The sequence below is a fragment of the Triturus cristatus genome, chromosome 4_2 (assembly GCF_964204655.1).
Source record: "Triturus cristatus chromosome 4_2, aTriCri1.1, whole genome shotgun sequence".
Classification (NCBI taxonomy): Eukaryota; Metazoa; Chordata; class Amphibia; order Caudata; family Salamandridae; genus Triturus; species Triturus cristatus.
In genome coordinates this window covers 147,513,460-147,528,051 of record NC_140586.1, presented here as the reverse complement: position 1 = coordinate 147,528,051, position 14,592 = coordinate 147,513,460, and the positions used below count along the sequence as shown (strand labels likewise).

At 45.7% G+C, this 14,592-nt stretch overlaps 1 protein-coding gene across 1 annotated transcript in view; it reads right to left on the bottom strand.

Annotated features, from left to right (window-relative positions):
• LOC146833202 (keratin, type II cytoskeletal 80-like) overlaps positions 1 to 14,592 on the bottom strand; it is a 69,348-nt gene that overhangs the window by 47,508 nt on the left and 7,248 nt on the right. The window contains exon 2 of the mRNA XM_085600862.1: positions 14,350 to 14,570. Within this exon, the coding sequence (XP_085456988.1) occupies positions 14,350 to 14,570 (221 nt within the window). The remainder of the gene's footprint in view (positions 1 to 14,349; positions 14,571 to 14,592) is intronic.

Sequence of the window (14,592 nt, the reverse complement as noted above, 5' to 3'; positions counted from 1 at the left end):
CCTTTTGGAGAACTGTTGAGGGCAAAGAGAAACTGCAATACTGAAGAAGCCTACCAACTTGAGAGCATTCGCATGCTAGATCGTTTTAAGGCTAGAGGTTATCCCAATTGGGTATTACGTAGAGCCAAGGACAGGGCGGATGGCATCAGTAGAGCCTCTACCATTGAGGATAAACCTCCTATCACTAATGAGGAAGCTGCGAATGATACCAGGTTGATCATGACATACAATTCTGATTCTAGTAATATACAAAAAAATATTGACTAAGAATTGGGATATCCAATGCGATAATATCGCTGGTGCGAATATTCCCATCAGATCGAGCATCACTTACAGGAAAGGGAGGAACATCAGGGATCAACTAGTACAGAGTGATGTTACCATCTATCCCAAAAGACAGGAACACGGTCTCCAAGGGTTCTTCCCTTGCGGCCATTGCACGGCATGTAAAAACAGCCCTTTCTGCAAGAGTGCCAAGTGCAACGGGATTAACAAGGAGATCAATCAATTCCTGACCTGTAGTTCCACTTTTGTCATCTATGTGATTGAATGCCCGTGTAAGTTGTGGTACATTGGCAGTACCACTCTTATGGCCAAAAAACGCATTTTAGAACACTACCGGGCAATCGTACACAAAGATGAAAAATATCCTGTTGCCCGACATTTCAGGGATAAACATTTCTCGAATCCTGCTCTTCTTAAATTCTTCATTTTGGAACAAATTTTCAACAACCCCAGGGGTGGCAATCGAGTTCTTAAACTCAGACAAAAGGAATCTAAGTACATTGTCAATTTCCAAACCAAGAATCCTGGGGGACTCAACCAGGATGAGGAACTGGCAATTCATCTTAGAGAATAATCACTGACGTTATATACCTTTTACTCCCTATGATCAGGCTTAATTCTCTATGTCTTTTGCTATGCTGTCTCAGAAATGCATATTCTACTATTATGTTTCCTCTGTTCTCTCTCTCATCCCATTCGTCTTTAGTTGCAACTGTGCATTGAAAGGAGAATAGTATTTATGCACTGTATCATTGCTAATTGGTAATGTGTTTTTACATGTTTTTATACTTTTTCCTAATTTTTCCTTATTGTCTTATTTTCCACAGGAGGAAAGGAAGGGGCCCAGTCACCGGCACTCACGTATCACGGGCAACCTACCCTTTTCCCCTCATCATCACTTAAATTGGGCGTCTGAAGGGTATAGTATGTGACTCCACAGAGACTTTTGGCAGATTGACGGTGTTGGTCGTTTCTACCATTGAGTAGTCTGGACACTGGTCCAACATGTACACTTGTAATGCATTTGCACTTTACCCTCACAATGTGGTCAAACACAAACATGCCCTATATTCACATATAGAGTTTCTTTGATATTGCCTTCCTACAACACGACATACTGTCTATCAGTTTGCACAGATGCACTAGCTCATGTCTGGCAGACAGGGACACCTTTGCTCCTACACGTGGCAACAGCACTATTAGTGCATGCACTAGCTCACGAGCTGACCCGCGCTCATGATGTATTTTACATCATCTTGCCTCCATATATGTATACGATTTGGGAGCATATCATTTTGTGTCATTATGTGTCTTTATGTCCATAATATTCAACAATTGTTGTGGTTTTGGCCGTCAAATATTCATTTTTCATATGTTGTGACACCACGCCTATGGTCTTAAGGATCGTCCTTATCACCCTAGTCTTATGACATACTTGGTATAGATACTATGTATATATAAGGACATTATGTTCCGAGGAACTTGTGTATATAGGATACAACTTTGATGAGTTTCTATCTATATTATACCGTTCCAACATGTCTGCCATACACACAATAGTATGGTATTTGTTTATGTTGTCCCTTGTCGATGTCCATGATTAACTTTATCAGTCACCCTGTTTGTTTGCACAAGTCATTACGTGATCAAGGCTTTGCAAGGAGCTGAAACGCGTCGTATTAAAACACCTCTTGAAGAGACTGGCTGTGGAGTTCTATGTTACTGAGAGCGCATCTATCGGCTACGTATTTTGTGATATATATATATATATATATATATATATATATATATATATATATATATATATATATATATATATTTTTTCACTGAAAAAACCATAGGTTTTAGGGAAAGTTATAGTTAGTTGGACATTGCACTCGTACAAAACCCGTGAAACTCCCCCGTTATAGTTAGTTCAGCTAACTATAACTCGCGCCCCCGCAATGCACTGCTGATGACGTCACATATTACATCATTCATGACATAGTCAGTGACATCACTGATGACATGCTAAAACACACTTAGAATACAGTGAAAGCACCTACATACACTACGGAACACTATGCGTTGGGATACCCCCGTGATTAGCATGCCCTCCTCTGTAAGTCCCTAGCACATGGGGGGATTAAAACTACCTCTTAAAACGCGCTACGGGGCGCGTTTGCACAGTGGTGAAGGGAGGGGGGGCCTGGTGTGACATGTGTGCAAACATGCCTAGTGGCCGTTTTAAGTTGGGATATTAACTCCCCTTCAATCCTGATGGTCCCTGGGATCCAACTAGCCAACCAGATACCTCCAGTAAGCGCCACAGAGCTGCGTTGCAGAGAGGTGTAAGAAGGGTCATGGCCTGGACCACCTCTCTGTAACGCAGCGCAGTGGCGCTTACTGGAAGCACCTTGTGAGCTAGTTGGTTCCCAGGGGCCCTCAGGATTAAAGGGGAATTAATTCCCCAACTGAAAACGCGGCACAGGGCGTGTTTGCACATATCACCTCAGGCCCCGCCCCCTCCCTTCACCACTGTGCAAACAAGCCCGTGGCACGTTTTAAGTTGGGTGAATCCTGAGGGTTCCTGGGGTCCAACTAGCCCACCAGGTATCTCCAGTAAGCACTACAGAGCTGTGTTGCAGAGAGGTGTAAAAAGGGGCATGGCCTGGGCCACCTCTCTGCAACGCAGGCCTCTGGCGCTTACTGGAGGTACTTGGTGGGATAGTTGACCCCCAGGGGCCCTCAGGATTGAAAGGGAATTAATTTCCCAACTTAAAATGCGCCACAGGGTGTGTTTGTACACATGTCACTTCAGGCCCCGCCCCTTCCTTCACCACTGTGCAAACGCGCCCTGTGGCGCTTTTTAAGTTGAGTGATTAAGTCCCCTTGAATCCTGAGGGCCCCTGGTGTCCAGCTAGCCCACCAGGTACCTCCTGTAAGTGCCACAGAGCTACATTGCAGAGAGAGGTATATAAAGGGGCATGGCCTGAACCACCTCTCTGCAACGCAGCCCTGTGGCGCTTACTGGAGGTACCTGGTGGCCTAGTTGTGCCCCAGGGACACTCAGGATTGAAGAGGAATTAATTCCCCAACTTAAAATGCACCACAGGGTGTGTTTGCACACATGTCACCTCAGGCCCCACCCCCTTAACCTCAGTACAGAGAGGGGGAAAACATGGCGGCGGCGAGCTGAGCTGCCGTGGTGCTCCGCTCATGAGCTCCCGTCTAGCAGTCTTTTTCAGCTAACAATTTAAGTCGTCCACTTGCCGTGGCTCGTTATTTCTTATGTCTGGGTACCTTTTCTTGGGGGCCTGAGTGTTTCTGTTTATTGGGCATCTGGATATTTTGATATTTCCGCGTTTGCATCTCTGCCTCCCTTGCACGCCCGCGCTGAGCCCCATGTGTGTGGACGGGGCGGGACGAGGCTCTCCAGATTCAGCAGATCGAGCCTTTCCGCAGCGTTTCATACAGCGTTTCATACAGCCTCGCTCCGCTTCTTTGGTGCCGCAGCGAGCTGTCGCAGGCTTGCGGCATTGGAGTCTGGCTGCCCTGGAGCTGCGGCGAGGGCAAAAAATCCGCAGCCTCATCCGAGACTCGCGTGGTGTCTCGGCTGGTGCCTGCGCCAGTACATCGAATGGAGAGAGGGAGATCAGCTGCAAGACAACAATGCTGGTAGGAGGTTCCAAGGGGGGGGCCGGTGTCTCCTTGAATTGTTCGGAACCCGTGGGCAGTGAAGCTGTTGTGGAAGACTCAGGGGAAGCAAAAGGAAAGGTTGGATTAACCTGTAAAGGGGTTAAGGGGATTAAGGGGATTAAGAAGAAAAAATAAAATAATAGAAACAGCAAAAAGTAAAACCACCCCTGATTCAGCCCTAAATGTGGAGCTCGAGCAACCTAATCCTGACTTAAACTTTACGAATAAAAATAAAGTTTCATCCTTTCTATCGGGGCAGGTTAAAGCTAAAAGAGCATATACTAATAAAACTAGCAGGGCTGTTAATAATCCCAAATACACTAACAACGCAGGATCTAAAATAACCCCGTCCCTTCGATCCTACTTTAAAGTTGTCCCACAGGTCTTACATCTCGCAGAGCAAAATCTTGAGAAAGAATATTCAGGAAACGAGCTGACCCCTATGGTCTCACTAGATCCATGTGAGGCAACTTCCGTAGTTTCTGCGAATATACCTGGTGGCATGGCTGTGGTCCTGGAAAATAACATAACCATCACAGATGAGGTTGTTTTAGAAGATGTGGGTCGGACGACGGAGGGGGGCGTAAGGGCAAACGGTACTCTAAATATAAGTGAGTCCTCCAACGGTACTCCGGCAAATCTGGGGCTTTCGTATCCTCTTCTCTCTCCTGCCCTGGGTTCAGATTTAACACCTTTAGCAGTTTCTCCTAATTCTCTACAGGGAGTGTCCAGTAAGAGTAGTGAGACTCCACAACACGTAGTTTCCCAAAACTGCATATCTCCTCTGTCTGGCCCCCGAGACGAGGACCAGTATAGGGTACCATCATCATCCATTAATTCTCTTCAAGATATGTTTCCATCTCTGTCTGCAGACATTAAAAAAGGATTCGAAACATCAGCAGCAAACCAGTTGGAAATAAGAAGTTTTTGTGAGTCCCTAGATAATAAGATCAGTGGTCTGTCTATAAGAACAGAAACACTGGAAAGCACTGTAACAGAGCTGTCCCTGTATCTAGATGAAGCTAAGGCAGATATTGTTAAGCTCAAAAAAGAGGACTTGATGTTGGCCGTGAGGATGGAAACATTGGAGAATCATGCTCGACGAAATAACCTCCGCATTTTAAATGTCCCGGAAGATAGTGAAGGCTCAGATATAAAGAAATACATTATTCTATTGTTGAAAGAGTCTCTAAGGCTAGACCAATCAGTGGAAGAATTATCCTTGGACATTCAACGTATCCACAGAGAGCCTTTTAAGAAAAATCCTCAAAGAACCAAGCCAAGGAAGATCTTGGTGAATTTTCATACTTATTCTCTTAAGGAGACAATTCTCAATCTGGCCCTTAAGCAGAAATCTGTGAGTGGGAAGGGATACAACTTTCAGATTCGGTCTGATCTTTCTAGGTCCACCTTAGATAAACAATGGGAATTTGGAAGAAGGCTTGAAGCTTTCGGAGGCTATGGCGCAGTAGCCCAGTTAGTTTTTCCTGCTGCATTGAAAATTATGTATAAAAATAAGATGCACAATATTACATCGGTGCCGGCAGCAGATGAGCTATTAATGATCATGGGGAAAGATAAGGGGACATCAGAGCAGCTGTAGTGTGAATATATGAAGAAAAAAAAATTGAAATGGTATGAAAAAGTTATTTTGAGAATAGATATCTAGTAGTATATACACGTATTGGTACTTTTTTGTATTAGCACGCAAACAGCAGACGGCTACTAGACTTAGTTGGCTAGGACGGGAGTTAGTGAGGGGGCACCACCTTCTGGAATTTCCAGATAGGTAGGGCAAGGGAATGGGTTTTCCACGGGGGGGTGGGGTTGGGTAGGGCACAGGGTAGGTTTGCATTGGGTAAAAATAAAAAAATTCCTCATTTTCGCTCTCGCTTTAGCTTATTTTTTGGAGAGTAGTTATTGTAGTAGAAGTGTAGTCATGAAGAGCGGGAGTAGTTACCGGGTTTATTTTTGCATGAGGAGGGTGGTGTTGACGGGGAGAGGATCTCTTTGTCATGAATAATTTGAAGTTTATATCTTGGAATATTAAAGGCCTGTGCACTAGTCCAAGAAAGAATAAGATAATGCAATATCTGCGCGACTCTGATGCGCAGGTAGCTATACTCCAGGAGACACATTTAACGGAATGTGAGTTGCTCTCAGTAGTCAAAAAGAACAGATGGATTGACCTTTGGGTACCGACCTCGCAAACATCACATACTAGGGGTGTAGCAATTTTTTTTAAGAAATCCGTAAAAGCTAGATTAATTTCTAAGATGGTGGATCCAGGTGGTAGATGGGTTATTGTATCGGTAATAGTAGCTGGATCTCCTATTACTATAGTAGGATATTACGGCCCTAATTGCGATGAGCCTTCAGTCCTAAAAACTATTTTTCCCACTTGCTTTTGTTTCCTGAGCCTTCCATCATAGCAGGAGACTTTAATATAGTCTTAGATCCTCTACTGGATAAATCCCCGTCTAGTAGAGCTTTAGCTTTGTCTAGAACTAGGTCTTTTCTGCTCGACAATATGAAACAGTTAGGGTATATTGATATCTGGAGGGTAAAGTTTGGGCAACAAAGAGCAATTTCATTCCGCAACTACAAGTATCACCATCAGTCGAGAATCGATTATATTTTGATTAGTCAAAAATTGGCTAGCTCGACGAAATGTATTGTGTATCTCCCATTTCACCTTTCGGATCATGCGGCAGTATATTTAGAATTAGGGGGCTTTTTTAAAAGCCCTACGAGAAGCTGGTCTTTTGATTGTTCTTTGCTTTTATCGTCAGAGGTTATTAACTCTCTCCAAATTGAAGTCCAGAATTTTTGGGATAATAATTTTGGCTCGGCCTCCCCTGAGTGGGTTTGGGACACTCTTAAAGCATCTTTGAGAGGCATGATAACGAACAAGGCCACATACAAGAAAAGGATCCATAGAGAGTTGGTAGCCTCACTGGAAGCTGAGATGGTTAAAATACAAGCAGAAATAGAGCTATATCCGGACGCTCCTGCTAACACTTTACAGGAATGGCAGTGTAAGTTAGTTGTCTTGAAAGGAGAATTGGATTCTGTATTGAATTCAAGGATTCTCGAGAGGTGGGAAGCGAGCAATTTAGCTCATTTCCAATACGGAGAGGGAGCAGGGAAGCTATTAGCTTGGAAGGTAAAAACCGACCAGGTTAGAAATAATATAGACTCAGTCATCTCTGGGGGAGTAATATATTCTTCCGATGAAGATATTAGACGAGCATTTTGAGATTTCTTTAGTAACATATATCATGAAGATAAGAATATTGATGAAGCACAAGCAGAGGATTGGTTGAAGGATATATCCCTTTCAGTATTGACCCCTGAACAGAGCATTTCCTTGGATCGTGAGATTACACAAGAAGAGGTTAGGCGTGCTATCTTAAAGTGTAAAAAGGGTAAGGCAACGGGTCCGGATGGCTTGCCATCTGAAATATATATGGCCTTGGAGTCAAAAATCCTCCCCTTTCTTACAGTTCTGTTTAATCAGATCTTTCGGGAAGGTTTGTCTCCTCCCTCCTCGTGGAATAAAGCCTCCATTACCCTTATATTGAAACCAGGAAAGCCTGCTTCCAGCTGCGGCTCATATAGACCGATTTCCATCTTAAACTCTGACTATAAAATATTTACGTCAGTCTTGTCAGATAGGTTGGGAGCAGTAATAACGGGGGTCTTACACCCAGATCAGAAGGGTTTTGTGAGGGGCCGACAACTATATGAGCTGACATATGATCTCATAGCAGCCATCGATATGGCAACAACAGAGTCTCTCCCATTGGCCGTACTTACATTAGATGCCACCAAGGCCTGCGATAGGGTGAACTGGGCATACCTGTCGAGGGTCTTGAGTAGGTTTAACATGGGGGAGAGATTCCGGCGAACTGTGAAACTCCTATATCAGAATCCTTCCGCCCCCTTGTTGATAAACGGAGAGCTGTCCATGCCATTTAACATATCGCGTGGTACGCGTCAAGGCTGCCCTCTTCCCCCCCTCCTATTCGATCTATATATTGAACCCTTCGCTCAACGGCTGACGGATGAGCGTAATATTAAATCTTTCACTTATGAGGGGTGGGAGAAGAGGGTAGCCTTATACGCAGATGATATCCTGGTCTTCTCCTCAGAGTTAAGTACGGCATTCCCCACAGTGATCGCTTTGGCACTTGATTTTGGGAAAATATCAGGATATGAGATCAATGCTTCCAAAACCGATATAATGGTTTGGAATGATCCCGTACCTGTGGCCGGGGCTCAATTGAGCTCTAGTCTACGGTATTTAGGGATTAATATTGTTAGAGATATAAATAAAATTGCATCCTTAAACTTTTCCAATGTTGCTAAAGAATGTAGAAGACTTATGCGATCTTGGTCTTCCCTACCTTTATCAATCCTGGGCAGAGTAAATGTAATAAAAATGTCTATCTTGCCAAAAATATCTTTTTTGTTTAATACTATTCCACTTTTTTTTTTAACCTTCCCTAATAACTAAACTACATATTAGCTCCTTTATATGGAATAACCATACACCCAGGATTGCCTGGAAAAAACTCAGGTGGCGTAGAGAGAAGGGGGGCTTAGCGGCGCCTGATCTTCAACTATATGCATGGGCATTTCAGCTTTCCGATGCCAGGATGTTGCTAAAAATGCCCACAAACTCTCATATTGGATGTATGTTTGCAGCATTACTCAGTGGAGAGGGGGTGACCCATCAGGGGTTTTTGTTTAAGTTTGGAGATCCGAAATTTTTTTTAAAAGTGAAATTGAAGGTGCTGCGTGACATGGCAAAAACTTTGAGTAGACTGAGGTGTTCTCTAAAGATTGGTTATTTTATAAATAGGTCACCATTGTGGAATTCACCAGGCTCCCCAGATTGGTAGATGGATAGCCTTGCAATACCTTTGAGGGAGGCAGGTTTGGAGGTCTGGGGGGATTTATTCCTGGAAGGGTGTTTGCTTCCATGGGAGGCTCTGTTATCTAAAATATGACCAGGCCTCTCTGGGTTTAAGTTCCTTCAGATTACAAGTTGGGCACACTCACAGATCTCTGCTAGGGGCAGTTGTTTACTAGGAGGAGATAGTAACCTAGGGACGCAGTTATTGGATAAACCACCAGCCCGAAAGGAGGTCTCGACATGGTATGAGTTATTATTAGAAGAGATGGATGGCGAATTCAAACTACCAGATCTGTTGTGGGCCTCTACCATTACCGACCAGAATATTGAGAGTCTATGGTTTACATCTTTTAAGATTATGTGGGACATAGTGAAACCTGCTTGGCTTCGTAGGAACCATCTTTTTACCCTACATAGGGCCTATTATTCGCCACAGAGACTCTCAAAGTTTTCTAAGGGCATTCCAGTGGCATGCCCCAAATGTGGACTGATTGCTGCCACAGATATACATATGTTCCTTGAGTGTCCCCTTCTGATCCCGTATTGGAAGGCGATTAGTATATCACTCTCATCGGTTCTGGGTTTTGAAGTCCTGATAACCTCTTCTCTTGTAATTTTTGGAGTTTCATATGAAGTTCGGGGTCCGGCGAAGAACCTTCTCTTTTATTGCATATTGTTGGCCCGAAGAGAAATTTGTAGGAAATGGAAGGACCCGACTCCATCAACTGTGTTTGATTGGCGCACTTCAGTTCTACAAACATCTAAAGTGTATTTAACAAGAGTTGGTAACCCTGACAAAATAATTTTTTGGACTCGTTTGAATTGGGTGTAATTGGTATACCGGGCGATGGGGTTTTTTTTTTTTTTCCCCCCATGGTCCAATGATTAAGCTGCTTGGGGAACTCCATGTGCTGTATATCCATCAGGGCGCCCTCGATATCAATAGCAATGGGTACTTGACTGCAGCAATGTTACCTCCCTGCTTATATTTTCAATGGTTGTCTTGGGGAGACGCAACTCTCTTGCGCCCCTAATTGGTAACCAAGGGCGGAAAATGAGGACCAAAAACAAAAAAAAAAAAAAAAAAAAAGGGGCATGGCCTGAACCACCTCTCTGCAACGCAGCCCTGTGGCGCTTACTGGAGGTACCTGGTGGCCTAGTTGTGCCCCAGGGACACTCAGGATTGAACTTAAAATGCACCACAGGGTGTGTTTGCACACATGTCACCTCAGGCCCCACCCCCTTCCTTCACCACTGTGCAAACGCGTCCCGTGGCGCGTTTTAAATTGGGGGATTAAGTCCCCTTCAATCCTGAGGGTCCCTGGGGTCCAACTAGCCCATCAGGTACCTCCAGTTAGCGCCACAGGGCTGCGTTGCAGAGAGGTGGTCTGAGGCCACGTCCCTCTGCAACGCAGCCCTGTGGCGCTTACTGGCGGTACCTGGTGGGCTAGTTGGCCCACAGGGACCTTCAGGATTGAAGGGGGATTAATTCCCCACCTTAAAACGCGCCACAGGGCCTGTTTGCACACATCACATCAGGCCACGCCCCCTCCCTTCACCACTGTGCAAACGCGCCATGTGGCGCGTTTTAAGTTGGGGGATTAAGTCCCCTTGAACCCTAAGGGTCCCTGGGATCCAACTAGCCCACCAGGTACCTCCAGTAAGCGCCACAGAGCTGCGTTGCAGAGAGGTGTAATATGGGGCATGGCTTGGACCACCTCTCTGCAATGCAGCCCTATGGGACTTACTGGAGGTTCCTGGTGGGCTAGTTGGCCCCCAGGGACCCCCAGTATTAAACGGGAATTAATTCCCCAACTTAAAACGCGCTACAGGGCGCGTTTGAAGATTGTTGCTGGAGGGGGCGGGGCCTCTGGCACGATCGCGTGTTTTTTGTTGTTGTTTTTTTTAAGAAGGGGGGCTGTGTGGCCCCCCCTTCCTTTTATATTTTATGGGCCCTGGGTACCCCATCTCCCAGGGTCTGACCACCCCTTTTTTATTTTATTTTTTTTAATGGAAGGGGGCCGCATAGCGCCTCACGAGGCCATATTTGGCCCCGGGGACCCCATCCCCTGGGGCATGGCCAGTGGTTTTGTTTTTATTTAAAAAGAATAATTGGAGGGGGGGGCTGCGTGGCCCCCCTCCTGAGGCCATTTATGGCCCCGGGGACCTCATCCCCCGGGGCCTGCATTTGCGTTTTTTTTTTGTTATTTTACTTTTAATTATGGGGGAGGGGGCCACGCGGCCCCCCTCCCTGGCCACTACTGGCCACATCGGTTGGGGACCGGGGGAGGGTCCCCAATTCCCCCACGGTCCTGCCGGCTCCCCGCCTCCCGTGGGAGCCGGCATTGCTTTTCCACACGGGGAGCCGCTAAGATGCAGCTCCCCATGTGGAAAAGCAATCTGGTTTGGTTTTTGGACCCCGGGGAGGTGCCACACAGGTGTTTTTTATTTTAAAAACAAAAGCTCCGGGGGGTGGCAGTCCCCGGGGCACCGGGGGGGGGCATGCCCCCGCTAATTAATAAATAAAAGCCCGGGGGTGGCGGTCTCCGGGGCTTGGGTGGCTTCCAAGACCCCCCCATAGATTTCATAACAAGCCCCGGGGGTGGCGGTCCCCAGGGCTGCGGGGGGGGGGGGGGATGCCCCCCGCAAATATTCATGCTTTTCCCCGGGGGGTGGCATACAGGTGTATGGGTATGTTGCATACAAGGCCCAGGTTCCATGTAGCTCTGCGTAGGACAGAGGAAGCTTCATTAGGGAAAATTGGTCTCCTACTACTGTTCTCTCGTCTTTATGCCTACCCTTCCAATGCCTTCTACTCTGGCCATGTCCAGACGTGTTCTGGCCAAACTTTGAGTACTAGACACAAATATGCTGCCTCCAGGAGGACCTCCAGAATTATTTTCTCCTAAGACCCATATGCCGTCTCCTCTATCTCGTCCCTCTGTTTTAAAAAAAAATCTTCTGCATCCCTCCCGGCGGAGGCTACACTTGTGTTGGGCGCCATTCTAAGTGTGTCTTGTCAACAAAGATCTAGAACTACTTTGGCTTCTCTTACAAAAGTTTGGAGCTTAGCAAGGGGAAAATGACACTTATTCTCCCTTTACCACTCACATTCAGCCTGTATCACTGGTGGGTGTGATTGCCGTCAATCCAGTGACCAGTATCTAATTCTGTGTGTCCAGCCTTTCTGGTAATCTGTTTCCACTAGAGAGGGCAATGCTTACATTTGTTCATGTCGGTCATGCACTTGGAGTGGACTCCATTTTTGGTTGTGGCATAAGTTGCACAGTACCTTTCAAGCCCAATTGTGCCTGAAGATAAGCTATCTAAATAATTTCCAACTTTTGCCACTTTCTCAGTTACCTCTTTCTAATTCAAAAAGGTCTTCTCTTTTCTCCATTTGTCTTCAATTGCTCTTGCAGTCTTACCCTCTCTCTCCCACCCACTCATTGTCTCCCTCAACCATAACATATATCTCCATCCACAGAGCTGTACTTCTCCTTTGACTGTTCTGTCTACCTGTCACTGACGGTGTTTCATTTTACCCCTCACTTGATAGCTAGCTCGTTTTCAATGTACGTGTCTTCTTCTTTTATGTCTCCTTCCTCAGTATCTTAATTACCATACCTCGTTAGTGCACCCTTGCTGTACCTTACTAATCTTTGCTGTGCCTCCTTCTCATTATCTTTCTATCCATCATTCTTCATCTCTTTACTCTCTGAATGTGTTTCACCTTCGCTTGCTTTGTCTCCCTGTCTGTGTCTCCTCCACTGCCATGCCTCCTTCCTCTTTGTTGTGTCTCCTTCTCACTTGGTATCTCATTTCCATTCTAAACTTTTTCTGTGCCACCATCACCCTCACTGGGTGCTCCATTTGAGTATCTCTTTCTTGCTCTTTCTTGCTCTTCATGTCTCATTCTCCCTCTCTATGTTTATCCATTTACTCACTATAACTGTTCTCTCGCCTTGTGTCCTTCATCATTGCAGTGCCCCTTTGTCCCTTACCAGGATGCCATGGCCAAATGAGCATCCTTCTTACTTGTTCTCTTTCAGTCTCCTTCAGCATGTCTCTTTGCCACTCACCATCTCACCTCAGTGACTATACCTTTACCATTTCCATTTCTCATTTTCCATCACAGCTTCCTCGACATTGCGCCTTCTCCCTCACCATGCCACATTTCCAACTCATTGGCCATCTCTACTTCCCACTTGTCTATCCCCTATCGCTCACTCCCCTCTTCTCATCATGTTTTCGTCTCTGCTACCATGCCTCCTTCTCCACTGCCTTATCTTCTTCTCCCTCATGGTATTATTCTATTTCCTCACTGTGACTCCTCCCTCACCTTGTGTCCTCCCTTGCTGAGCCTCGCTCTACTTCACTATGACACCTCATCCACATCATATCTCCTTCTCACTCATCATGTTTCCTTCTTCCTCCCTATGTCTCCGTCTCACTCAGCATTTTTCCTTCTACTTTACCATGTCCCCCTGTCCCTCACTGTACCTCTTTCGGTTTCCTCTACTGCCATAACATGCTCTCAACCGCAAGGCTGTATTCTTCTCCTTGCCCCTTTCCATCTCTCCAATTGTGCCAAATTGCTCCCCACCATGCCTCCTTCTCCCTCTCCGTGTCTCAGCTATTCCATCACTATTTTTCTTTCTCCCTCAGTTTCCAACTCGTTCACTGTCGCACTCACTGTGCCTTATTCTGGCTGACCTTGTCTCCTCCTGCCACCCCACTTCTCCTTATCACTCACAAGTGCCTGAAAATGTTTCTACACCCCTCACAGTGCCTTCTTCTATCTCATCATGTCTCTACTTCTCTGTAACTATAGATTGTACCCCCTCATTGTACCTTCTCTCTTCCCATCTCATCTTCTCCTCCACTATATCTTGTATCCCTCTGAAGCCTCTGGCAATCTTTTGCTTCTCCTTCATCATGTTTCCTTCATGTTTTCTTCTCTCTTACTATGTCTCCTGCTTCCCAGTCATATCTTTTCTCTTGCCATGTCTCCTTCTCAATGTGTACATGTCTACCTTGCTCTGTCTTCCTCACCAGGTCTCCACACCCCTCACTCTGCTTATTTATCTCTTGCCCTCTCTTCTCCACTCATGTCACCTTCTCTCTCACCTGCCACCTTCCTCTTGATGTCTCCCTTGTAGTGTCCCACTTACCACCCTATGTCTCAATTTTTAAGACCGTCTCCACTTTTCCTATTGTGTCTTTTTGTCCCTCACCATGACTACTGCCTCTCCATATTTCTTTTTCTATCATTAAGTTTTTAACAGTCTTCTCTTCTTGCTAAATGGTTCTTCTGTGCACAATGTTGAAGTCTTGGAACTCATTACAAAGCCCGAATCTTCCAATCTGATAGTGTGTTGGAGAATCTGAACATCTCCATATGGGTAGCAAATGATGCACAATTCAGCACGTCCCCACAAAGTTTAGAAGCAAATAATTCTTACTTATCTTTAAGTTCATGGACGGAGCCCACCATGTCCACCAGCTTGGACTGGCTGTCTCCATTCTCCTCATAGATGGTGTTCAACTCCTTCAGCAGCCTATCGATATATGACTTGTAGAGGGCATCCAGGTTTGTGCGACTTGAATCCGAGGAATCGTCAGTAATCTCCAGCATGGACCACCGCTCCTGTAGAATCCGCTTCTCCTCCTCAAGGAACCGGATCTGCAAGTGCCCAAAAAATGTA